Source organism: Acomys minous (genome assembly GCF_964271855.1).
Source record: "Acomys minous genome assembly, chromosome: 6".
Lineage (NCBI taxonomy): Eukaryota > Metazoa > Chordata > Mammalia > Rodentia > Muridae > Acomys > Acomys minous.
This window is the reverse complement of record NC_140487.1, coordinates 115656742-115683049: the sequence shown is the minus strand read 5'-3', so window position 1 is coordinate 115683049 and position 26308 is coordinate 115656742. Positions and strand designations below refer to the sequence as shown.

The 26308-nt window shown below is 51.8% G+C and overlaps 2 protein-coding genes across 4 annotated transcripts in view; both read left to right on the top strand.

Moving 5' to 3' along the window:
• The window catches only part of LOC311600856 (neuroblastoma suppressor of tumorigenicity 1), a 50030-nt gene extending 47517 nt beyond the window's left edge, over window positions 1-2513 (top strand). For all 3 annotated transcript variants that reach the window (XM_084787973.1, XM_084787974.1, XM_084787972.1), the window contains one exon: window positions 1207-2513. In XM_084787973.1, the coding sequence (XP_084644099.1) occupies window positions 1207-1476 (270 nt within the window). In that variant the 3' untranslated portion in view covers window positions 1477-2513. The remainder of the gene's footprint in view (window positions 1-1206) is intronic.
• Window positions 2514-9187: 6674 nt separating this feature from the next.
• Window positions 9188-25385, top strand: HTR6 (5-hydroxytryptamine receptor 6). The gene is made up of 3 exons (XM_084787971.1): window positions 9188-10480; window positions 23614-23772; window positions 23958-25385. The coding sequence occupies exons 1-3, from the start codon at window positions 9764-9766 to the stop codon at window positions 24399-24401; spliced, it is 1320 nt and encodes a 439-aa protein (XP_084644097.1). The 5' UTR covers window positions 9188-9763; the 3' UTR covers window positions 24402-25385.
• Window positions 25386-26308: the final 923 nt, after the last annotated feature.

The window sequence follows — 26308 nt, the reverse complement described above, 5'->3', positions numbered from 1 at the left end:
CAGCCCCGACTCCACCCCACATTTCCTCAGCTGGTTAATGTCTCCTAGTTCTTTATTTTATTTTATTTATTATTTATACAATATTCTACCTTCATGTGCCTGCACACCAGAAGAGGGCACCAGATCTCATTACAGATGGGTATGAGGCACCATGTGGTTGCTGGGAATTGAACTCAGGACCTTTGGAAGAGCAGCCAGTGCTCTTAACCTCTGAGCCATTTCTCCAGCCCAGTCTCCTAGTTCCTCAGCTCTTGCCTCAAGCATTGGTTCCTCCGGGGCATTCTTCCAGACCCCTCCCCCCCCCACACCTCCACCCTCCCATCCCCCACCCCCCAGCCCAGCCCAGCTCAGTCAAAACCCCAAGCACCATGTACCTTTTGCTTTGGGCAGCTGTCACATCTTCAGCTTTCCTGCCCAACATCAGAGTGATTAGAGCAAGTAGGTTAAGTTCTTTGAAGGACCTTGCCTGCACCTGTGCCCCAGAGCTGGCCTGAAGTAGGTGACCTGGAGAAGAAAGGAGGAGGGGGGGAATAAAAGGGGAGGGAGGGAGGGAGAGAGGGAGGGCAGTTCAAGGCATGACTAGAGGACAAGAGTCAGGTGCTAAGGATGTCACTATAGAGTGAACCTTGCTGCGTTGGGGGCTTGGGATGGAGCTTCCCACCCTCGTCTCCCCAAAGGTTGCCTAGGAATTATTCATGCAGAATTTGAGGCCAGTGGGAGGATGAGTTGAACCAGAACCTTCCAGGCAGCAGGAAGGACTTTAGCCAAGTCTTGGGGGGGGGGGAGGTCAGGTCAGGCAGTTAGAGTTAATGATAGTACAGTAAAGTCTGGCATGGTGAGGTCAGCCAGGAGGTCCTAAAAACCCCAGGAAGGGGGTCAGGATTTGTCTCCAAGTTTTCACTGGGAACACAGGTGTGTGTGTGTGTGTGTGTGTGTGTGTGTGTGTGTGTGTGTGTTTCTAAATAGAGATTTACCCCCATTCCCTAAGGAATGGGTAGGAGGGGCAGGGCTGAGTGTGAGACAATAAGATAGGACTTCCCTCAGGGGCCCAAACCCCCCCCCCCCCCCATGGGTCCCCAGAACACACTGGGCTGTCTCAGATAAACTCTTCTGAGTCCTAGTCCCCCAAAGATGTGTTATTCTTGGAGTCTCTTCACCTGTCCAAGTCCCAGGAAACATCCCTTCCCTTCTTTCTACCCCACCCAGGTGACCTTGGAGTGCCCGGGCCACGAGGAGGTGCCCAGGGTGGATAAGCTGGTAGAGAAGATTGTTCACTGCAGCTGCCAGGCCTGTGGCAAGGAGCCCAGTCATGAGGGCCTCAATGTCTATGTGCAGGGTGAAGACGGGCCGGGCTCCCAGCCTGGAGCCCACCCCCACCCCCACCCTCACCCCCACCCCCACCCTGGTGGCCAGACCCCTGAACCTGAAGAACCTCCTGGAGCCCCTCAGGTTGAAGAAGAGCGGGCTGAGGACTGAGGGGCCCCCAGCTCTTCCTCCCCTCTTGTCCCCTGTGGAATGTGTCGGGTCCCGCCCTCCAGGGAAGAGGGAGGGGAGAGGCGGAAGCCCCACCCCTCCACTCCTTTGGCACTGGATGGACTTGGAATGCTGCCCAGTTGCCATGGAGATCTGAAGGGAGGGGCTGGAGCCAAGCTGCACAATTTAATATATGCAAGGTGGGGGGGGGGGAAGTGTGGCGGGAGGAAGCAGATCTCCTCAGGACTTTGCTTTTGGAAGGTGAAGTGTGGTCTTTCCTTTCTGCCTTCTAGAGATGAGCCCTTGGGATGGAGAGGAAGTGGCCTGACACCCTCAAATAGGGCAGGCCCAGGGCAGGACCCATGCAACTCGATGGGGCAAGATCCTTAGGGATGGGCAGAGGGATGTGGGTGGGATACCATGACTGCATCCTCTTCGCAGGATGGCCTGGGCTAGGAAGAAGCTCCAGTCTTGAAGGTTTCCCTGAAGGCCGCCCTTGCTTCCCACCTCCAGAGAAGCAACTCCTTCAATGGAGTGGCTTAGGAGTCAGACTGGGGCAGGACCCTGCTGGCTATCACTGAAGAAGAAAGAACACCCCTCCCTTCCCTCCCTCCCTCCCGCCTCTCCCACTGGAGATCTTAGTTCTCTGCTCCCCCCATGGTCTGGACCCTTCGGGAAGCAGCTGCAGCCAGTCCCACTGTCTTTCTGAAGGAGGTGATGGTTTATTTCCATCACCTGGGACCATAGTGGACAGGAGGCCCCGTGTTGGGCCCCTGCTGACCTCAGCTTTCTCTAGCTCCCTGTTCTACCGCCTCCTTCCCAGCTGCACTTTAACCCTGGGGTGGGGCAGGTGGTGAGGAAGGGCCCTCTGTCCCCTGATACGCTGTCACCATTGTTTGCATCCAGGGGGCTGCCAGCTCACCCCCTGCCCAGAGGTGCCCCAGCCTGTGGCTGTCCGACAAGAGCCTTAGAGCTTGTAACCAGTAGCCCTCTCCCCGGAACCCGAGTGTTTTCATGAATAAATGCCTTCAGTGCCTACACTCTTTCCTCTGGACTGGTTCTGTTGATCCAGGTGGGTTGTGGGCCCAGGGTTTGGTCTGGGTAGCATAGGGCTGACCTTCAGTATCTCTGTAGTTCCTCCTCTAAGAGAAGTGACCCTCTCCCCTGCTTTGGCACCACCTCTGGCTCGACTTGCTTGGCTTTGGGTATGCCTTGCTTACATGTGGCTAGGCCAGCAGGGGGAGGGGGTGGTGGCGGCAGAGACAGCACAAGCCTTTAATCCCAGGACTTGGGCAGCAAGGGCAGGTGGAGTGCAGTGAGTTCGAGGCCAGCCTGGTCTACAAAGTGAGTCTAGGATAGCCAGGGCTACACAGGGAATCCCTGTCTCAAAAACAAAACAAAACAAGACAAAACAAAACAAACCCCAACAACAACAAGCAAACAAAAACAATACCAAATCAAACCAAACCAAAAAAACCCAAAAATCATGTGGCTGGGCCTGGACAACCAGATCTGGATACTAGTTCCCTTGGGATCTCTCTTGCTATCTCTTGACTCTCAGTGACCCAAAATGGGTGCTGGTACATGTCAGCAGCCTGGTCTAAGCCCCAGAGGATTATGAAACGGATGAACCCCCCCAAACAGAGGGTTATAAATGAATATAAGGTTGGGCCCTGGGCTAGGCCATTTGCATATGCCATCTTACCTACCCCTCAGTCCCATTTGGCTCTTGTCCTTATTTTTTTTTTTTTTATGCACGAGGCATCTTAGGTGCAGAGAAGTTAGTCATCTTCCCAGGGCCCATCTCTTTAAATGCCACCAAGAACCAAACCCAGACAATCTGGGCCAGAATCCATGCCAAGTTTGGTGGCACGAGCAGCCATCAGCCTGTTTGAGGGGGAGGGGACTCTTGTTTTCTTTTCAGAGTGGCCCACTTACACTACGGATGTCTAGAGGACGGATCTGATGTCACTTCAACATGACAGTCAACAAACTGCCATTGAACGTGATTCTGGAGGTCCCCTGCCACTGTGCCTCTGAAGCAGCTGTCTTTCTCTAGGCAGCTTTTTACAAACTTCTTCGAGGCACCGGGTAGACATAGAGTGGGAAGGTGGCTGACAGGCTGCTTGCTGGCAGGCCCTCAGTGGCAGCCAGCGACAGAAACATAAGATCTGCAGAGCTGGGTGTCAAAACGACCTAGGTGAATGGGGCGAGAGAGGCTGGTGAAGCATGTGTGTGTGTGTGTGTGTGTGTGTGTGTGTGTGTGTGTGTGTGTTTCTGTAGGCAGGTGTATGCCACGAGTCCATGTGGAGGCCAGAAAAGTTTTGGGAGTTGATTCTCTCCGTTATGTGGGTAAAAGATATTGAAAGATCATCAGGCGTGGTGGGCAGGGCCCTTACCTGCCATCTTGCTTCCCTCTCCTCCCCCACATCAGTAACTTTTTTTTTTTTTAAAACATAGGTTCTGGGGGCTGGAGAGATGGCTCAGAGGTTAAGAGCACTGTCTGCTCTTCCAGAGCTTTCTGAGTTCAAAATCCCAGCAACCACATTGGTGGCTCATCTATAGTGAGATCTGGTGCCCTCTTCTGGTGTGCAGGTGTACATACAGGCAGAACACTGAATACAGAATAAATAGATAAATTAATTAAAAAAACATTAACAAAACAAAACATAGGTTCTGGGGATCCAGTTCAGATCCTCATGTTTGCATGGGACAAAAAAAAAAAATTTTTTTTTTTTTTGAGACAGGGTTTCTCTGTGTAGCTCTGGCTGTCCTGGACTCACTTCATAGACCAGGCTGGCCTCGAACTCAGAGATCCACCTGCCTCTGCCGCCCAAGTGCTGGGATTAAAGGAGTGCGCCACCATGCACATTTTTGTGTGACCACGTCTTACCCTAGGCAGGCTATGACCATGAACTTCTGATTTTCCTGCCTTCACCTCCTGAGTGCTGAGATTACAACTGTGTGCTACCATGCCCGATTTATATAGTGCTGGGTGTGAAATCCGAGGCTTCATGCATGCTACGCAAGCACCCTACCAACTGAGGAACACTCTAGTCCCAGTCTTTAGAAAATATTGTTCTGGAGTTGCTACGAATTTATGGTCCTCCTGCCTCAGGCTCAGCAGTGCTGGGATTACAGGTGTGTGCTGTCTCACTTTGCAGCAAATAGAATTTGAGAACTCTCATGAGCTTTATCTACTTGAAGTATGCATGTAAATGCATGTGTATGTATGTATGTATGTATGTATGTATGTATGTGGTAGAGATTTCAGAGTTTTGTCTCCCCCAAACTCAAACGGAACCACCAAGAGAACCCAGGAACAAAACTGCAGCTCCTCACCCCTTTGCACAAGCAGTGAGGGATTTAGCATCTTTACAGATTAGCAATTTAGGCAACTTGGCTGGCTTCCCAGTCTTGTGTGGGACCAGCTAGCAACTGCTGCTCCCCCCTTGCTCTGGGCCTCTGGAGAGGTCTGTACTGCCTGGGTTCAAATCCTGGCAAGGTCAGTCCCTAACTGTGATCTTGAGAGATCACAAGGACCCTGAGGCTCAGTTTTCCTTCATGTAGTGTGGGAAGTATTGTTCACTTGTCAAGTCTACGCTCAGGGTGAGGATGGGGGCGCCATGAGTCAGCGCACATGGCAAGCTGGGAACAGTGCCTGGCATTAGGTCATACTCCGGGAAATATCAGCATCTGTGATCATGGTGAATGAGTGACTGGCCCACACTGCAGGTAGTGGATGGATGGTCTGTCCATTTCTTTCTTTCTTTCTTTCTTTCTTTCTTTCTTTCTTTCTTTCTTTTTTTGGGACAGGGTTTCTCTGTGTAGCCTAGGCTGTCCTGGAGTCACTTTGTATATCAGGCTGGCCTTGAACTCACAGTGATCCACCTGCCTCTGCCTCCCAAGTGCTGGGATTAAAGGTGTGCACCACCACGCCGGGCTGGTTTGTCCATTTCTTCATTCATTTTTGGACAGATATTTATTAAGAACCTAGACCGAGCTCATGGTTTAGCAGTGAACAAAACAGAAGACCTGCCTGTGTGGAGGTGACCCTCACAGCATCTTCTGGGAGAGTGGCTTCTGGCAGAACTCACAACCTCCCCAGACCTTGGCTTGTCCCTCTATGTAGTGGGCAGCTGTCTTGGTCCTCTGCTGTGTCTCTACGCATGGAGGTTGGAGTAGGCGTTTGACTTCCTAAGATCGTTGTTCCATTATCCCAAGATGGCATTGCCTGCCTCCTACAGAGAGGCAGCTCAACATGGCCAGGAGCAACCAAGAAATGGTTGAAAATTCTTAAAAGTCGCTTTGCACCTGTGATGGAGAGGAAGGCTCTACTCTGCATTCCAGGACTTCCTGAAATTCCAGGTATTAACAGGATAACCACAAGGAGGCACCACCCCCCAGGAACAGTCTTAAATATAACCCTTTTTTTCCCCTCAAGACAAGATTTTTCTTGCCCTGGCTGTGGACCAAGTTGATCTCAAACTGAGAGATCCGCCTGTCTCTGGCTCCCCAGTGCTGGAATTAAAGGTGTGTGTTGGGGCTGGAGAGATGGCTCAGTGGTTAAGAGCGCTGCCTGCTCTTCTAAAGGTCCTGAGTTCAATTCCCAGCAACCACATGGTGGCTCATAACCATCTGTAATGTGATATGGCGCCCTCTTCTGGCTTGCAGGAGTACATGCAAGGAGAGCACTGTATATATAATTATAAATAAATAAATCTTAAAAAAAAAATAAAGGTGTGTGTCACCACTGTCGGGCTTCTAAAAACAAGTTTTTAAAAATTATAGCACAATGCAGATCATAATATAACAAACACGCAGGAAGAATTGGCCGCCTAGAGTGAGCAAGGGCCAAAATGATTGTTTTCGGGCCTGGAGAGATGGCTGAGTAGTTAAGAGCACTGGCTGCTCTTGCAGGGGACTCAGGTTTAGCTCTCAGCACCCATTTGGTAGCTCAAAACTATCTGTTTCAGGAGATCTGACACCCTCTTCTGGCCTTCCCAGGCACTACAGTATGTGGTGCACATACATTCCTATGGGCAAGACATCTATACAAATAAATAAATAAATAGTAAATAAGTAAATAAAATGATGACGTTTTCTTTGTAAGATGTGAAGAACAGCCGGGCGTGGTGGCGCACGCCTTTAATCCCAGCGCTTGGGAGGCAGAGGCAGGCAGATCGCTGTGAGTTCGAGGCCAGCCTGCTCTACAAAGTGAGTCCAGGACAGCCAAGGCTACACAGAGGGACCCTGCCTTGAAAAACCAAAACCAAACCAAACCAAACCAAAAACCAACAACAACCAAAACAAAAACAAACAAACAAACAAACAAAACAAAACAAAAAAGAAAACTAAAGCAAGGGATGTAGTTCATCTCCCTCCTCATGCAGCTGAACTTTCCCAGGCTCCTCCTCTGTGCTCAGACTGCCATCCCATTCATCTCATTGCTACCTGATATCACAGCACGGAGAACTGGAGAAGCCTTTTGCAACCAGGCATGGCCGAGATGCCTGTTAACCCAGCACCAGAAAGCTGAGCAGAAAGATGGAGGATTTGAGGCTAGCCGGGGCTACATAAGGAGACGCTGCCTCAAAAAACAAGCAAGCGAACACACAAAATGCATACACACAAACAGGGCCCAGGCCGAGGAGATAGCCGAGCGCCGAAGGCACGTGTGGCCAAACCTGACGACTTGTGTTTGAGCTCCAGCCCTGGGTCTCATATGGTAGGAAAGAACTTCTGGAAGTTGTTCTCTGTCCTCTTACACACACACCACACACCACACACACACACACACACACACACACACACACACAGACACACACACACACAAAGCATAATACAATTCCAAAGCCAAACAAACCCTTTGCTAGGAGGTTGGAGAGATGGCTCAGTGGTTAAGAACACTGGCTGCTCTTCCAGAGGACCTGTGTTTGGTTCCCAGCCCGTACATGGCAGCTCACAACCATTTGTAACTCCAGTCCCAGGGGATCGGATGCCCTCTTCTGGCCGCCACAGACACCAGACATACATGTGGGCACACAATCATAGGCAGGGAAAAAAAAAGAAAAAGAAAACCAGAGAGTAGAAAAAGGACTCTCTGCCAGCTTTATAGATCAAGAAACAGATCCGTGAATATAAACCCAGATGACTGAGCTCTGAATGTATCTATTGCTGCTCATGTTAGGCACCCCTGGGCTATGAGAGGCACCTCAGGTCAGAACCCCAGCCAAGGACACAGAAGCCAACAGCTACCATTGACACGGAATTCTGCTAACTGTGGCCAAAGAGAAAAAGGGGTTGAAGGATCAAGACCCGTCTCTGACCTTCTGTTCCACAGGCCATGCAGTGGGGGATGGGGACAAGCCTTGGCCTGCTGCTCGCCGGCGCCACCCACCTGTGGGCTCTGGACTCCATAGCGACTAAGGGGTGAGTGGGTACTGTCGCTCTGAGGGATTGAGCAGGAGGCAATCTTGACTACCCGCGGTGGGCTCCTTCTGCCTTGGGCACCTGGCAGATCTCAGGCCCACTTCCGGCTTGATTGCTTGATGCTGGTGACCTCTGCAGAGGCTCTTTAACCTCTCCTGAGCCTCAGCTTAACACCTTTTTGGCATTGTCGTTGGGGGAGGAGTCTGAGTAGAGATATTTCAGGACAAACAAAGGCCATGAACACAGTGGGCCCTTCTAAGTGGGAGGTGTTTCTATTTCAGAAAAGACATCCATCTGGTTCTTTTCATATTGCCGTACATCTTTCTTTCTTTTTTTCCCCTATAGAAACGACTACTTTATATTTCCTTTGCCCACTTTTTTTTTTTTTTTGCCTGATTCCTTTTGCTAGACTGGAAGTTCATCATGTGACATAGTGTCCAAATTGGCCAGAGTGGTACCTGATACCTATTAGGTGCCAAGAAAATGTGGTTATCACGAGGAGGTGCTATGCCTAGCCTCTCTACTTGCAGTGACTACCTTTCCAACGGCTTGGCGATTTCAAAATCCCTCACACTAAGATTTGGAGCGCCAACAGATTAGGGAGGGACTTTCACGAATAGCGCTCAGTGCTGTTGGAGAACCGGATGGGGTGACTCGAAGGTGAATGGCAGAAATTATTTACCCATTGTATAGATCCAGCAACCGAGGCTCAGAGGGATATCTTGCCCCTTGCTCCCTATTTCCCAACTGACTGCTTGAAAGCGTGGTGAGTCTCACAGTGAGTGGCCTGACACCATTGGGGAGCAGTCTCTGGCTACAGACAGGTCACGTCCCCCTTCCTTGAGTTCTTCCTGCGCCATCACCACGTGTGGGCTGGGGAGCGGCAGGCGGAGGTGTGGAGGCTGCGGGAGCCGGTGAGCGCTGAGAGAGCATCCTTCTTCAGGCCTAGGGTACCGCGACCCGGCTGGTCCGCTAGAGGGGCTTGGCTCTGCCCGCCCACCGCGGGGCGGGGCGCACGCTCGGAGGTTAGGGGACCGCGCGTGGTTGAAGCGTTGCGGGCTCCTGCGCGCTGTCTCCCCGGTTTGGAAGCCCTTTGCCGGCCGCGCCGCCAGCCGCCGCCTGTAGTCTCCAGCCCCGCGGCGCTTGCCGCAGTCGCCGGCAGCGGATCACCCGCGAGCGCCCAGGTAGGGAGCGCGGGCGGGAGGTGGGCAGACGAGCCAGCGCGGCCGGGAGGGCGGAGCGCTGTGCTGCGCTCTTCTGCCAACCCGCTCTCCCTGGCTAGGTCTGGCCCGGTCCAGTCCGCGGCCTCTGGTACCCTGGATCCCGCGGTGCCTCAGGGCGAAAGGCGACCTGCTTCAGTCCCCAGGCTGCGCTGCTGCTCTTGGGCCACCCCATTGCGACCCCCCCCCCCCGCTCCGTGAGCGACTGCTTGTGATCTAGCGTACTCACACGCCCACCCTCCCCAGAAAGCTTGCCCCAGCTGGAGGGCGAGAGTTCGCCTCCAGCTCCCATCTCCCTAGCTGTGCCTCTGGCCAGGAACCCCACCCCCATCTTATGCCATCCCGGGTAGCTCTCCCACTCCAGGGCTCTCATCCAGCCCTAACCTAACTTTGACTGACTTGGCGCATCAGGTACCCCTCCCCAAACTTCTTACCGGAGTGCTCCAGGTGCCCCCGCCGCAAAAGACACCCCTATAATCCCTCCCCGACCTCTTCTAATCACTGCTTGGTAACCTAAAGACCCGGTTTTGTTACCTTACCACTCTGAGGTGCTGTTTTTACCCAGCTGCCTTCCTCTTTGGTTTTACCCCGACCTCCGCAGTCACCCTACCCCGTCTTGGCCCTCAATCCTAGTCCCCATGGTTCCAGAGCCCGGCCCTATCAACAGTAGCACTCCAGCCTGGGGCCCTGGGCCACCGTCTGCCACAGGGGGCAGTGGCTGGGTGGCCACTGCTGCTCTGTGCGTGGTCATAGTGCTGACAGCAGTCGCCAATTCTCTGCTGATCGTGCTCATCTGCACGCAGCCTGCGCTGCGCAACACGTCTAACTTCTTCCTGGTGTCGCTCTTCACGTCGGACCTGATGGTGGGGCTGGTGGTGATGCCCCCAGCTATGCTGAACGCGCTGTATGGGCGCTGGGTGCTAGCGCGTGGCCTCTGCCTGCTTTGGACTGCCTTCGACGTGATGTGCTGCAGCGCCTCCATTCTCAACCTCTGCCTCATCAGCCTGGACCGCTACCTGCTCATCCTCTCGCCGCTCAGATATAAGCTGCGCATGACAGCCCCGCGTGCCCTGGCGCTCATCCTGGGTGCCTGGAGCCTCGCAGCGCTTGCCTCCTTTCTGCCCCTCTTGCTGGGCTGGCACAAACTGGGCAACGCTCGGACACCTGCCCCCGGCCAGTGCCGCCTATTGGCCAGCCTGCCTTATGTCCTCGTGGCGTCTGGCGTCACCTTTTTCCTGCCTTCGGGTGCCATCTGCTTCACCTACTGCAGGATCCTGCTGGCAGCCCGCAAGCAGGCGGTGCAAGTGGCCTCGCTCACCACGGGCATGGCTGGCCAGGCCTTGGAAACTTTGCAGGTACCTGGGGTCCATTTGGGAGACCTGGCTTTTGGGATGGTGGGAGTGGGTGGGTACGGGGGGTAAACAGCTCTTGAGAAACCACAGGGTGACTGCCTCATACATACATAGTAAGCTTTTGCGGCTGATCCTACAAGGCCTTGTGGCTCTGCCTTCAAATGAATTTCAAACTCTGACTGTGGTGGGATAGTTGCTATATATGGAGACGGAGGAGGAAGCTGGCATGCTTCTCCATGACAGGCCCCATCCTGTATCACATGTGGAAAACTTAGAAAGCATTCTCTCTCCCTCATATTCACACTCTTTCCTCAGGGCCTGTTGGCCCTGCCTGTCGAATAAGCTGCCACCTCTCACCAGGGAGCCTTTGACAGACTTCCACCGCCTCCCAAAGTAGTTCGCTTTCCCAACTCTCTCCCCCGCCCCTCTCTCTTCCTTTCTGCCTGCACCAGCCTCAGACACCGCCCCCTCCCCCCCATGGTCCTCAAAGTTGTTAGTTCTGTGCCAATATTTCGGGCTTTTCTTGGAGGAAGGGTCAGCTGACTTCAGACTCACTATGTAGCCGGGGGGTGATTTTGAACTTGTGATCTTCCAGCCTCTGCCTCCCAAGTGTGCTGGGACTATCTATAGGTGTGTGTGCCACCATGCCTTTTGCTCTTCTCTCTGCCTTAAAGCTTCTCTCTGGAACTGCTCTTGTCAAACTTCTTTTTAGCCCACCTCTTCCCAGGCGGACTCTGACACAACCCTAAGCTTAGTTGTTGACTTACCATGGTGGCACCCTGACTTGGGCGGGGGGGGGGGGGGGCACTGTGGGAGGCTAGGTCAATTTTGACCACCCAGGACACATAGCTCAGTTATTACCTGTGAATGGAGCAGGACCTTTAGCTCCAGCAAGGACGGTTGCTCTTGCTATCCAGGCCACACCAGACTCCAGGCTAAAGTCCACCCTCCCTCAGGGGTGAGGTGCAGACCAACCAGGCTTTGCTCCTGAGACTTAGCTCTCTAAATTGAAGTTCCAGGGCTCTGCATGGGCATCTTGTTGTAGCGTCAGGTGAAGAAGGTTCTTGGGGTCACAGGGAGCAAGGGACCAGGCTAGAAAAGTAGCAGCCTCCAGGCAGTCCTCCGGAACAGCTGGGCCGCAGTGCCATGAGGGAGGCTGGGTCTTCTGAGGTCCTGTCACCCAGGGCAGTGGTGTCTGGGGTGGGCAGGAGTCCTGGTTGCAGCCCTCTCTGTACCCTCAGGTAGCAGGTAGCAGCTGTCTGTGGGCCTTCCACACTCTTTCCTGAGAGTTTTGGTCTTTTTCTGTCCTGTTTCTGTTTTGTTTGTTTGTTTGTTTGTTTGTTTTTGGGGTGGTGGTGGTGGTGGAGGGTAAATGCATACTTCATTCATTTTTGTTTATTTGTTTGTTTTTTGAGACAGGGTCTCTCTGTGTATCCTTGACTGTCCTGGACTCACTTTGTAGACCAGGCTGGCCTCGAACTCACAGCAATCCACCTGCCTCTGCCTCCCAAGTGTTGGGATTAAAGGCATGCGCCACCATGCCTGGCACATACTTCATTCTTGCTTGGTGATTGCTTTCCTGATTCCACTGACTTTCCTATTTGTTGACTTGAGGCTAAGAGGTGACAGCACCTGGTTCTCGCCTGTGTGAATTTCCTGGCTTCAAAGGCTTCAGGCTGCTCCTGAGGAATCCTGAAAGCAAATGAGATACAGTCAGTGTTTGTGATGCAAACAGATGATCTATGATGTCTCCACACACAAGGGACTTACTTCATACTCAGCAAAATTGTCAGGTGGCTCAGTGGTTAAGAGAGCTTGCTGCAAAATCATTAAGACTGGGGTTCGGGTTCCAGCACCCACATAACAAGCTAGGCATCCCATAGACACGCAGAACTCCAAGGCATTTATTTGGTGCTGTTTCTTGGATTCTGTGCATGTGAGAGTGAGCACACAAGTGCGCGCGCGCACACACACACACACACACACACCTATCTGTCTATCTATCTATCTATCTATCTATCTATCTATCTATCTATGTATCTAAATCTAAGAGACTGGCCAGAAGGCTCAGCAGAAAAAGGCATATGCTACCAAGCCTGAGGACCTAAGTTTTATTCCTGGGACCCACACGGTGTAAGGAAAGAAACCACATCCATCATTGTGCTCTGACCTCCACCTGTGTGTCATGGCTTGCACATGGGGCTGCATGGATGCTCTTGGGCACCCCACCCCCTCCATGTGAGATGGCTTGCGCGCGCGCACGCACGCACTCACGCACGCGCGCGCACACACACACACACACACACACAGGAAAGCAGTATTAAATATAAATGGAAGCTCCTGTGTTCTTGAAGATGGTGACTGACTGAGACAGGCTCTTCAGTGGTCTACCACTGAGCTCCACCTGTGCTCTCTGAGAATTTGTAAAGAGAATCACCTGGGGGTGGGAGGTCTACCTGCCTTCCTGTCTCTCCCACCCGGTCTCCCACCTCAAGTCTCTCAGTTCATCTCTACCTGGCATTTTCTTTGCATCCTCTCATTTATCTTTTTTTTACTTCCATGTTTATGTTCAGAAAGAAGACGACATCCCATCTCTCCCAGAAATGAAAAACCAGTATCCCTTGCCATGGGTAGTCACAGGACACACAAGTGCCGGGATATCAGAGGGGTCCCAGCAGAGTCACTTGGTGCTTTAGTCTGTCTATTATGCCCGGAACCTGAGGCTGACTGTCTTGTTATGAACTGGGGGAGGGGGCATTAAGAACAAAGAGCTTGTTCTCTCTTGCTGGAAGGCAGTTGCGGTGGCTCACACCCTGTGCTAGTATTTTTACATTTATATTATTAGTATTATTATTAGGTGGATGGGTTTCAAGACAGGGTTTCTCTATGTCCTGGCTGTCCTAGAACTCTCTCTGTAGACCGGGTCAGTCTCAGACTCACAGAGATCTGCCTGCCTCTGCCTCCCAAGTGCTGAGGTCAAAGGCATGTGCCACCACCGCCCAGCTTTAATTTATTATTATTATTATTATTATTATTATTATTATTGTTGTTGTTGTTGTTGTTGTTGTTGTTGTTTGTGTGTGAGAGAGATCGTGCATACGTGTGTGCTATGCCATGGCAGATGTGAGGAGGACAAAAGATAACTTTCCGGAGTCCATTCTTTTCTACCACATGGGAGTCAGGGTCAGGCTCTGTGCAGGTGCCTTTTGTTTTTTTTTTTTTGTTTTTTGTTTGTTTGTTTGGTTGGTTTTTGGTTTTTCAAGACAGGGTTTCTCTGTAGCCTTGGTTGCTCTGGACTCGCTTTGTAGACCAGGCTGGCCTTGAACTCACAGTGATCCGCCTGCCTCTGCCTCCCAAGAGCTGGGATTAAAGGTGTGCGCCACCACGCCTGGCTACGTGCAGGTGCCTATACCTGCTACACTTCTCATAGGCAGAGAGACAGGGTTTCTCTGTGTAGCCTTGGCTGTCCTGGACTCACTCTGTAGACCAGGCTGGCCTCGAACTCACAGAGATCCACCTGCCTCTGCCTCCCAAGTGCTGGGATTAAAAGCGTATGCCACCACCGCCTGGCCCTGTGAGATTTTGCAATGTTCACCTGTAGCTGAAAAGTCCTGACTGCCCATCATCAAGGATGCTCTGTATGAGAGATCAAGGATATTAGAAGTTGGCCCATGGAGTTCCCTGGTCCCAGCATGCCTCCAGCCCCCGCCCCCCCCCCCCCCAGATGTTCTTTTGGTGAGGTGAGCCAGCTGGTAACCATTTGACACCTGGTGACTTCAGGACCTGTTTAGGAACCTGCCACAGCCACACTATCATCTTGAGCACATTCTGTCAGGCACCAAGCTTGGTCTCCAAAACCCTTGCTGAGCATTCACTTGGGCCTGCTTGACAGTAGGGAAACTGAGCTCAGTGAGAGCCGATGTGGCTAAGTGACACTTGCTCAAAGTGCCATGATCGGTGACATTATACCGTGTCCCTCTATTGACTGCTTCCTGGGTCCTCCCTGAGCCTTGATCTGCCAGTGCAGTCTGCACCGTGGGGCTCTGACCTGGCTCCCCCTATTCCCCTTTCCTGTGTTCTCTCTGTAATGGTTTTATTTTTGTCTCAGGCCTGGAAATACTACCTAGGTGCTGCCAGGCCACACCCTGCCCAAGTACAGACAGAACGCCACACTTCCCACACTCTAGACTTGGCCCCTAGGGTCTTCTCCATGTCAGTGAATGGTGCCCTCTTTTTTTTCTGGTCTTGTGGGCCAGGAGCTCTGGAAGCAGCCTGGATGTCTCTTTGCTGCTCACATTGTATACCCAGTCCTCTCATCTCTATGTGTGACACATGTCCAGGCTTGGGGCACCTCGAATTTCTCCACTGGTGCCTTAGAATTGAGTCCCTTTAATTGATGCCTGGGTCACCATAGCAACCATCTAACGGACAGGTCCTGTCATGTTGCTATGCACTGTTGGCCTTACAGCTCTTGTCCCAAGACTCTCTGGTCCTTATCTATTTTCACTTCATTCTCTCCTTGATTTTTCTTCCTCTTTCAGCCATACTGGCCTCTTTCCGGTCTGGCTGTTCCCATTTTCCTTCCCACATGGTCCTTGCTCAACTTCTGCGATGTCTTCTGGTTTCTGTTCTCCTGCTTCTGCGTGAGAACTGCTACCCTCCCTAGGTCCTCTCCGGGCCTGCTGCTCTCTCTCAGCAGCATCTGCAAACATCTTGCCGGTCGATGGATGATGGATGGCTTCTCCTGAGCGGGAAGGGAGCTTTAGGAGGGCAGGAGCCTGGCACGTTAGCTGCTGTATTTTCAGCATCCAGAACCTTGCCAGCCTAGCACAACCGCCCGGCCTGTGTTTGTGGTGGGAAGCAAATGGACAGAGAGCTGCAGAGGGCCTGGGGCTCCCATGGCTGCCTCGTCCCACATGCTGTGGGCTCACTCTTGTATGAAATAAGTTCTTTTGTTTTTGTTTTTGTTTTTGTTTTTTTTTGGTTTTTTGAGACAGGGTCTCTCTGTGTTAGCCTTGGCTGTGTCCTGGACTCACTTTGTAGACCAGGCTGGCCTCGAACTCACAGCGATCCGCCTGCCTCTGCCCCCCCCCCCCCCCAGTGCTGGGATTAAAGGCATGCGCCACCACGCCCAGCTGGAACAAGTTCTTAAGCTTCTCATACCGTGGATTCGATTAGCCCAGTCAGTGGCATGTGTCACGGTTCCTACTGTGTGCAGAAGTCTTTGATCTTAAGCACCAGCAGTTGGGGGGGGGGCCGGGAGGGGAAGAAGGGCGGAGCTTAGATGAGGGGCGACCTCTCAAAGGGTGGAGAAGTCACAGTGGACCCTGCAGCTGAGGGCTGGAGGACGTCCTTTCTGCCCCCAAGGCCGTTCATCCTATTCGGAGATAGGATAATCCACCTGGTCCCAAGCCAGAGGCCCATCTCGTTCATCGCTTGTCCTCCCACCAAACATCTCCTGGAAAGCCTGCTCGTTCTCTCCACAACCCCGCCCCCGTTTTTTTGGGGGGGAAGGGGGAGGTTGAGGCAGAGTCTTTCTATGTAGTTCTGGCTAGCCTGGAACTCACAGAGATCTGCCTGACTCTGCCTCCCAAGTGCTGCAATCATAAGCGTGTGTCAGATGTCCAGCCTCATTCTCTTTTTAAAAACAGTATTACTTTATTTTTAAGTGTGTATGTGTGTGTGTGTGTGTGTGTGTGTGTGTGTGTGTGTGTGTGTGTGTGTCTTGAAATATGAGGAAATATGAATGCAGGTGTCTTCAGGAGCCAGAGGTGTCCAATCCCCTGGATCTGAAGTTACAAGCAGTTGGGAGCCACCAGATATAGGTGCTGGGAATTGAACTGGGGTCCTCTCTGCAAAAGCAGTGCACCAGCTTTTAACTGCTGTACCAGCCAGCCAGCCCCAAGTCTGTTCTCTTGGCTGCTGAAGCAGCAGACCCTCCCGTACCTGGCTTTCAAAGCCACTTGGCTCAGAGCGCACCTTCTGAGTGTCTGGAGACTGCCTGCCTTGGGGGGCAGAGGTAGGTAGATCTCTGTGAGTTTAAGGCCAGCCTGATTAAGGTAGCGAGTTCCAGGCGGTCCAGAGCTATATAAAATGAGATTCTGTCTCAGATGAACAGATAAACAGACAGGGAGTTTGCAGCCTGGAGACGAAGACGGTCTCAGAGCTCAGACCCACAGGACCGATGTGGATGAATACAGAGAAGGCTGCATGGGCCCTTCCCTTCAGGGTCAGCCTCTCCTCTCTCTTCTCCTCCCTCACCAGTGCAGCTTCCCTGCAGATGGAAGGGAGCAGGGACAGGCCTCCACTCCCTGGCATAGGCAACACGGGAGCTGGCCAGCGTGCTATCTCTCTGCGGATCCACATATGCCTCTGTGTGAAAAATGGGCTTTAAAAAAACAAAAAACAAAAAACCGAAAACACTGTTGGTGCAGTGGTTCCCACTAGGACTTCCAGCATTCCCAGGGGCTGGGAGAGAGGAGTTGTGCTTAGAACTGGGCTATCAGGAAGAGTGATGGTGGTAAATGTATCCCAGTGAGATGAGCCAAGGCAGGAAGCTGTGGGGAGGGAAGAGAGAGAGAGAGAGAGAGAGAGAGAGAGAGAGAGAGAGAGAGAGAGAGAGAGAGAGAAGAGAAGAGAAGCGAAGAGAAGAGAAGAGAAGAGATGAGATGAGATGTAGTGTGTGCCTGTTATTTCAGCATGGGAGAAAGGCCAAGGCAGGAGGATTGCTGTGAATGTGAGATCAGCCTGATTGGTTTAGTGTGTTCCAGGACAGCCTGGGCTACTGAGTGAGGCCCTGTCTCAACACTCCCCCACACCCACCTTAAAACAGAGGGAGGGTGAATAGAGAGGAAAGGAGGGAGGGAGGATAGAGGGAGGGAGGGAGGGAGGGAGAGAGAGAGACAGACAGACAGACAGACAGACAGAGAGACAGAGACAGAGACAGAGGGAGAGAGAGACAGAGAGAGAGAACTGGACTGAGGGGTATTCATCCTTGGGAGATCGCTGAGAGAGAACACTGTTGGGCAGTATCAGGCTGCAGTGGGACTTCACAGTCTCACAGAGAGGGTCAGGAAGGTAAGCCGGGAGTTCCTCCTCTGTCTCACCTTCCTCTCTCATCCCCAGATCCTAACATCTTCCTCCTCCTCCCCCTCCCCCTTGCTGTCCTCTATCCATCAGCTCCCCTCTGCCTCCCCAGAGTTCCCCCTCCTCTGCCTCCTCCCTGCCTTGCTCCCACCTCTGCCCTTCCCTCCCGACTGGCATCCCTCTAAGTGACAAGTCTTCCCTTCACCCGCATCTCTCTTCCTCCTCCTCCTCCTCCTCCTCCTCAGAGGTGACAGTCACAGAAATACTTGCTGGGGGAGGTGGCTGCAGAGTGGCTGTGCTGAGCTGGGGACTTGCAGTTGAAATTCAGTGTCTCCTCTTTCCAAGTCCTGCCTGCTCCTGTCACAGATGAATGACCTTGGAGACATCCATTTGCCTCCCCATATCTCGGGGCTAAACATGACCATCCACGAGGCGGGAAGGTAATATACAGGCTTTGGCACATAGTAGGTGCTCAACAGCTTCCCTTCCTCTCCTGTTGGTGGTAGACCAGATGGTCCTGGGGACCTCCGTCTTCCAGCTTTTCAAGGGACAAGATTGCCATGAGGGTCACCAACAGCATCACTATTATTAATTAGGTGGCACGCTTACAGTGCAAATGATAACAGCTAGCCCACAGGCACTTGTGTTTGAGAGGTGCTCTACGAGGTTTGTATTACCTTATTTAACCCTTAGCACATGCCTATGAGATGGCTGCTATTAATAGTGCCCTTTTGTTTTGTTTTTTTGAGACAGAGTTTCTCTGTGTCGCCCAGGCTGTCCTGGAATTCATTCTGTAGACAAGGCTGGTGTGAGACTCAGAAATCCTCCTGCCTCTGCCTCCTGAGTGCTGGGATTACAGGTGTGCGCCACCACCGCCTGGCTTCAAGAGTGTCTTTTTACAGAAGAAACAGAAGAGGCACAGTGTAAAAAGAAACTTTTATTCGCCTATTTCAGTTGTCTGGGAGGCTTACTGCCTCTGTCTGCTAACCCAGGCCTAGTCCTGGAAGCCTTGCGCCTCCTTCCAACCTAACCTAGGCCTAGAATGTTTTCAGCTTCTGAGACTTACTGTTTAATAAGCTCACTCTTTCTTGTTGTGTCTGAGCTCTGGGCCGGCTGGTTCAACTCAGCTGTTCTGGCTCAAACCCCTCTCCCAGCTGACTTAATCAATCTGGCTTCTCTCTCAGCCCCTGAATTGCTCTTTTTGGCCTTGAACTAAGGCCAGCAATCTGCTCTAATCTGGCTCATTCAGTCTTCACCTGAGCTCTCTCTCAGCAACCTGTGTCTCTATTACTGTCCCGGTAAAACTGCCCTCTCCTCCTTCTCCTTCTCCTCCTCCTCCTCCTCCTCCTCCTCCTCCTCCTCCTCTTCCTCCTCCTCAGTAGCTTCCCTTCCCTTCCCACCCCCACCCCATTGGGTGTGTCCTATTCTGTCAAATCTTTCTCTGATTTGTCACTTTCTTTTTCGGCTACTCTGTTAAATATCACTTTCACTTCCTTCTACAAACTAGCTTTACCTTCATTGTTTGGGATTAAAGGCATGTACCCCCACACCTGGACCCAAGCTTTTCTTTACCTGATATTTGCTCTACACCAGGATGGCCTTGAGCTCAGATCTGCTTGCCTCTGTCTCCTGGATGGAAGGCGTGTTTGTATTCCAGCCGGATCACACAGACCTAGAAGGTCTTTGGATGTGATCTCTTGCCAGAGCAGCCATGTTCTGAATTTAAATTCCTCTACAGCGCAGTAGCTTGGCTAATGTCGCTCAGCTGTGAGAAGAGAGCCAGGTGTGAAACCCTGTGGTCTGGCTCAAGTCCATCTTGTCAGCCCCATCTGTGACTAGTTGACTATTGAGTTGTTTTCATGTTTATTTATTTTTAATTGAAAATTTAGATTTACTTATTTATTTTCTATAGTTAAGTATTTTCTGTGCACTAGTGTCTTGCTCACCTTGCATCATGTGGGTTGGAACACCCACAGTGGTCAGAAGAGGGCATAGGACCTCCTGGGACAATTATGGATGATTGTGAGCTACCATGTGGGTGCTGGGAATTGAACCCAGGCCTTAAGCACTAAACAATCTCTCTAGCCCCTTATTTTAATTTTAAATGTGCACCTACTGATGCTTGCTTGTCTGCATGTGCACCACATGTGTTCAATGCCTATGGAGTCCAGAAAAAGCCATAGGATTCCTTGGAGTTGGAGTTACAGATGGCTGTGAGCTACCATGTGGGTGCTGGGAACCAAAGCTGAGTCCTCTGCAAGGGCAGTCAGTGCTTTTAATATTTATTTATTCGTTCATTCATTCATTCATTTATTCATGCAATATTCTGCCCATATGTACACCTGCTTGACCAAAGAGGGAACAAGATCTCATTATAGATGGTTGTGAGCCACCATGTGGTTGCTGAGATCTGAACTCAGGACCTTTGGAAGACTAGCCAGTGCTCTTAACCTCTGAGCCATCTCTCCAGCCTCCAGCCAGTGATTTTGCTGAGACATCTCTCTACGTACCCCTCTCTCCCCCGCGCCATTTGTTAGTAATTTAAGTAACAAGGGAATATATAAATGCACTTCCTTTTCATTTTTCATGATGTTGGGTGGTGGAGCCCAGGACCTTGTGCTTGCTTTGAAAGCACTTTCCACAACCCAAGAAGTATGAGCAAGACAAAGGAAAAGATCCCTTGAACCTGAAACCCAGGGCAGGCATTGCACCAACTGAGGTACATTCCCCAGCCCCTAGCCAAGTACATTGCCATTTTACTTACATTTATTCATTCATTGTGTGTGTGTGTGTGTGTGTTTTGTATGTATACCATAGGATGTCTGTGGAGGCCAGAGGACAACTTGTGGGAAGCAATTCTGTCTTTTTGTTGTTGTTATTGTTGTTGTTGTCTTTTTGGTTTTTTCAAGACAGGGTCTCACTCATACAGCTCTGGCTGTCCTAGAGTTCTCATACAGTAGAGCAGGCTGGCCTTGTATTCACACAAATCTTCCAGTCTCTGCCTCCTAAGCACTGGGATTAAAGGCGTGTGCCACTCTCCCCAGTTCAGTTGTCTTTTCCACTAGGAACCAAACTCATGTCGTGGGATTTTGTGGGTAGGTCCCTTTACCTTTGGAGCCATCTCTCTGGTACCATTTCATTAAAAAAAAAAATCTATGTTATGTTCTGCAGTGGGAGTGTGCGTGGTTTATTTGGCCACTCTTCTGTTGGCTGTGATGCTAATTTTTTTAAAAAGATTTATTTATTTATTATTTATACAATTCTCTCCTTGTAAGTGAGCCAGAAGGCCAGAAGAGGGCACCAGATCTTATTATAGATGGTTATGAGCTACCATGTGGTTGCTGGGAATTGAACTCAGGACCTTTGGAAGAACACAATGCTCTTAACCTCTGAGCCAGCTCTCCAGCCCATGACAATCATTCTTGTGGAGTTGTTTGGGAGGGCACTGCCAGGCCACTCTCTGTCTGTGGCATGTGCCACAGGAATATAAAAGGGACATAGGGACAACAGAATGAGGCCTTAGCATGGGTGGGCACAGCTACTGGGAAGAGAGATCAGAGGTGTTGGCATCAGCACTGTGCATGCACGTAGAGTCGGCACGCTCTCAGTGGCTCTGGGAGCTGAGGAGCTTTTCTCTTTCTCAAGTTCATAGAGCTAGAGGCTGGACGTAATGTGATTTGCAGCAGACTGCCCATCTTAAAGATCCAGCACTTTCTTCTGCCACTCTTTCAAGGCTGAGGGGGAGAAGACCAGGTCCTCTTCGAGACTGCTTTTTTGTGGATTTGCCCCCATAGTAATATCATCGTATCTCACCTGAAAAACCTGTTACAATGTGCTTTGCCCTTCAACTCCCATTCCAGAGCGAGCCCCTGAGTCCTGCTGGAGAGCAGCTCAGAGCTGAGGTTCCAGCACTGTAGACAGCGCCCCTTCCCCCCCACCCCCCAGCTTAGCCAGCCCAGCTGGCAGGGAGCGAGGCAGAGGAGGGCTCCTGTGTGTCCTGTGTGTGAGAGCACATTAGTCTGGCTTTGAAGCTCCCCGGCTCTGACAGACCAGGCCTTTGTCTCCTCCAGCCCCTCTCCATCTGTGGAGGACTGCCTGGGAATCTGGTTCCCTTCCTGTCTCTCCCTGATCTTTGCAACTCCCCACACCCATCTCACCTCTGGCTGCCCCCAGAACCCAGCTGGGCATGTTGAAACTGTCCCATGAAACTGAAGTGTCATGCCAGCCCTAGTGAAACCGAGGCAGGGATATGTCTAGTTTGAGGCTAGCCTGCACTACATACCCTGGGGCTACATGTCTCAAAATAAACGAAAAGAAAAAGAACAAAGCTGGGCAAATTCTTGGATCCAAACCATAATTTATGCTAATAAGGCAAGAAGATGGCTGGGAATGTGGCTTGGTTAGCCGAGTGCTTGCCGAGCATGTGTGAAGGCCGGGGTTCAGTCCTCAGTACCATGTAAAGCACATGTGGTGGGACATGCTTGTAATCCCAACATTCCAGAGGTAGATACTGGAAAATTAGGAGTTCAAGTTCACCTCCATGGCTCGAACACAGGTTGTCAGGCTTGGTGGCAGTCACCTTGACTTGAAGGCCACATGCTTTCTTCTTCTGTATGTGTTAAAATACACTTTTACAAGTATCCTTTTCCGGGGAGAGGTTTCTTATATTTTTAAAGGAATGGATCACAGAGCTCCAGGCACTGCGGGCTCATTCCCGTGCCTCATAATGATCTGGAACAGTTGGTTGCAGGTGGCAGTGCCCAGCTCAGACCTCTCCGTGTGCTTGTCCCTTCCTTTCTTGGTGGTTTCTGGGTGAGTGGCACCTTCCTCCTCCCCGGCTCCCCACCGCCGTCCATGAAGAGAACAGGAGTGAGGTGTGTGGATTTGAGAGGAGGTGTGGAGTGCCAAGGGCACCCGCCAGCATTTCCACTCATCTACCTGACGTTTCGCCACAGGTGTTTGCTTCACGCACATTCTGAAAAGAAACATGTCTGCTTTGTGCAGCTTGATGGTTAAAAACATGATTCCAGAACGGGCAGAGGACCTGTGGGCTGTCCAACTCAGCTGCCCTTCAGCTGTGGGTATTCTTCCTCAAGTGCAACCGGGTCTTCAATTGCTGAGCCTTCGAAAGTGATGGGTCTTTTTGTGCTGGGTGTTTGTCCTGTGTGGAATGTAATCTACCTGTTGTCTGTCTGTCTGTCTGTCTGTCTATCTATCTATCTATCTATCTATCTATCATCTATTTTTTTCTATCTATCTATCTATCTATCTATCTATCTATCTATCTATCTATCTATCTATCATTCTCCTTTAATTTTTTTTTGAGACAGGCTTTCTCTGTTTTTGGCTGTTCTGGAACTCACTCTGTAGACCAGGCTGGCTTTGAACTCACAGCGATCCATCTGCCTCTGCCTCCCAAGTGCTGGGATTAAAAGTGTGTGCCACCACCGCCTGCCTTCCATCTATCTATTTTTGAGACTTAGTCTCCTATAGCCCAGACTGATCTCAAGTCATTTTGTAGCTGGGGGTAGCCTTGCACTTCTGAGCTTGCTTGAGTTCTAGGCATGTACCCCTATACCTAGTTTGTGAGGTAGCGGAAATGGGACCCAGGGCTTGCTCCATGCACGCCAGGCAAGCTCTCTACCAATTAAGCCACATTCTGATGCCTCTGTGCCTTGCAGGAAGGTCACTGGGAGCTGTCTACCTCTGTATCTGAACTGCTTCAAACTTGTGACGTGCTGTATGGACAAGGTGCGGTGTGAGGCCAGGATCAGGGCTCAGTAGAGGTCCGCACTGGAGGATCAGCTTAAGACTGTGGTTACCCCAGGATCAGTGGGCAGTGCCAGAGTTCAGTCTGGGGGCTATGCTTTCTCAGCACTCATGTCAGCCTTGGTCTGTGGAACTGAAGTTAGACCTAGTGCTTCAGTTGGGGATCAGTCAAGGATCAGGGTTCAGTTAATTGCTGGTATACTAGGACTCAGTCTAGTATTAGGGTTGAGGCTCAGCCTGTGACTAATATCAGCCAACGTGTGTGGCCTTCCTTTCTACAGGTGCCCAGGACCCCACGCCCAGGGATGGAGTCCGCTGACAGTAGGCGCCTGGCCACCAAACATAGCAGGAAGGCCTTGAAGGCCAGTCTGACCCTGGGCATCCTGCTGGGCATGTTCTTTGTCACCTGGCTGCCCTTCTTCGTGGCCAACATAGCTCAGGTAAAAAAAAAAAAAAAAAGGCAGTGAGGGTGGAATGAATCTAGGCCTAGATGGAGAAGACACCATGTCTCACTGTGCAAAGGGTGGGCGGGAGGAGGATGACTCATCTGTGGTACCTGTGTCTGCTGGGCGGGGTAGTCTGGGTCCCTGCCCAGGACAAGGTGTGATGAACCCTATCCCCACAGGCCGTGTGTGACTGCATCTCTCCAGGCCTCTTTGATGTCCTCACATGGCTGGGGTACTGTAATAGTACCATGAACCCTATTATCTACCCCCTCTTCATGCGGGACTTCAAGAGGGCACTGGGCAGGTTCCTGCCATGCATCCACTGCCCCCCGGAGCACCGGGCCAGCCCTGCCTCCCCCTCCATGTGGACCTCTCACAGTGGTGCGAGACCGGGCCTCAGCCTACAGCAGGTGCTGCCTCTGCCTATGCCGCCGAACTCAGATTCGGACTCAGCTTCAGGGGCCACATCTGGCCTGCAGCTCACGGCCCAGCTTCTGCTGCCTGGAGAAGCAACCCGGGACCCCCCACCACCCACCAGGGCCACCGCTGTGGTCAACTTCTTCGTCACGGACTCTGTGGAGCCTGAGATACGGCAGCATCCACTTGGTTCACCCAGGAACTGATCAGGTCAAGAGCTGGCCAGCGGAGAGCCACATCCCATAAGCCTCAGCCCATTCTCCCTAAGACTGGGAGGTGATAGGTCTCTCTTGGGAGCCTGCTGAGCCCCATGAGGTATCCTCAGCTAGCTCCCATCTGCTGCTGCAGGTCCCATGGTGATCAGAAACATCTCTGTAGGGTGCTCCAGTGCAGTGTCACTCATGGTTTGGGCAGCATGGCTGGGGGACTGGAGCTGGGCCGTTTGGTTCAGGTCAGTAGGGAAGTAATCTGTGGTCAGCCCTTTTTCTCATGGTGAGTGGGAAGAATGTATCCATCTAGACGCCCCAGTTCCTGTCTGGCCCAATGTCCTGCTATCCAAAGTGCCATCTGTGGGCTACTGGGGTTCTCGTAGGCCCTGGGGTGCTTACTCGAAGTGCCCACGCCTCTGCAGATGTGCTCAGTCAGAATTGTATGTTTGTGAGCTTTCCTACAAATGTTAGACCTTCAGCCCTGCCAGCCCGCTAGGATGGGAGTTTGCAACACTAAAGCACCTTAGGCTGGAAGCCAGGCAGCCAGAAAGATGGCCCTTTCTTCAGCTGTAGACTGCACTTCTGGGGCACAGGTCTCAAGGGGGAGTAGTGATGCCACCCTGTAAGATGGTGTGTGCCCAGCACCTGTGAGGGCCCAGTAAGTGGTAAGTTCTGTGGCCTTAACCCTTGGTCAGCCAGGTCCTGGCTCTGGTAGAAGGCTAGCAAGTGTCCCTCCCTTCTCACCCCCCCTCCTTCCTCTCTTCTCTCTCCTCTGTCCCTTTTGTTTCTTACTTGTTCTAGGGTCTTATGTCACCTGCGCTTCCCATGAGTTCCCTGTGTGGCCAAGGATGACTCTGAACTTCTAATCCTCTCGCCTTTACCTCCCAAGTACTGGGATCACCAGGCGTGTACCACACACTAGGTTTATGTGGTGCTGGGGTGGAACTCAGGGTTTCATGTATCTTAGGAAACTACTCTATCAACAATGTCACCAGGCCCCCCCCATCCCACCCCCCCACCCCAATTTTCTGTTAGGACAGCCTTGCACCTACTAGGCAGGTGCTTTCCACTGAGTCACACCTCAGCCCCGTTGTTCCTTTCCAGACTAGATTCCTATACCCTAACTTGGGCTCCCGGCATCCTCATTTTGCTGGGTGGGGACCCTAACACTCAGGGACTCTTTCCAGTCCCATCCCGTTGTTCTGCCTCTAGAGGCCCAGGGGCTGTTGGCAGATCTTGTGCAGCCCCAAGGGTGGGTTTCCTTTGTCTCGGATTCTCTGAGAGGAAGCAGCTGATAGAGGCAGAACAGTCCCTACCTCCTTTGGTTCCTCCCTAGGGTCACTGAAAGAAAGGACAGCTGCTTGGGTGGGCAGAGCATAGCCAAATTGGGATGTCCTTGGCTTGGGGGTGAAGCCACAGACAAGCAGGAGGGTTCTGGCACAGGGCTTGCATCTGTGGGAAAGGGCAAGGGACTCTTGGCTCCATCCTTCTCTGGACTGAGTTTCTCTTCGTTATGAGGTCCCAGTGTTCCATCAACCCAGGCTCCCAGGCTCTTCCAGTGTGGCCAGGAGCTCTCCTTGGTGCTGATCATAACTCAACTGGGCCCTGGCTGCAGGCAGGGCTTTGGTGCTTCCAAGGTTTTCTCCTTCACCTCTAGACCTGCCCAAGGGACTCAATAAACACAAGCTGAAGGAAGTGGCCGTGTGTGGTCTGTATCCTATTAATTCCTGGGTGCTTGGAAGACAGCGGTGTGTAGGTCTCGGCCCAAGTGGCCTGGACTCTGATCTGACTCTGTGCCTAGCATGCTCTGTGGTCCCTAACAAATCACTGTCATGTTTCCATGTGCACAGAGCAGTTTATACTAAAGGCATCATCATGAGTTGGGTAGGTGTTTGTAAAGTGAA

Bases quoted from the DNA above. Each gene is read 5' to 3' on its own strand.
- HTR6 (XM_084787971.1), top strand. From the start codon at position 9,764: ATGGTTCCAGAGCCCGGCCCTATCAACAGTAGCACTCCAGCCTGGGGC. The intron at 10,481-23,613 runs GTACCTGGGGTC...TCCTTTCTACAG, and splicing joins AGGCCTTGGAAACTTTGCAG to GTGCCCAGGACCCCACGCCC. The intron at 23,773-23,957 runs GTAAAAAAAAAA...CTATCCCCACAG, and splicing joins TCGTGGCCAACATAGCTCAG to GCCGTGTGTGACTGCATCTC.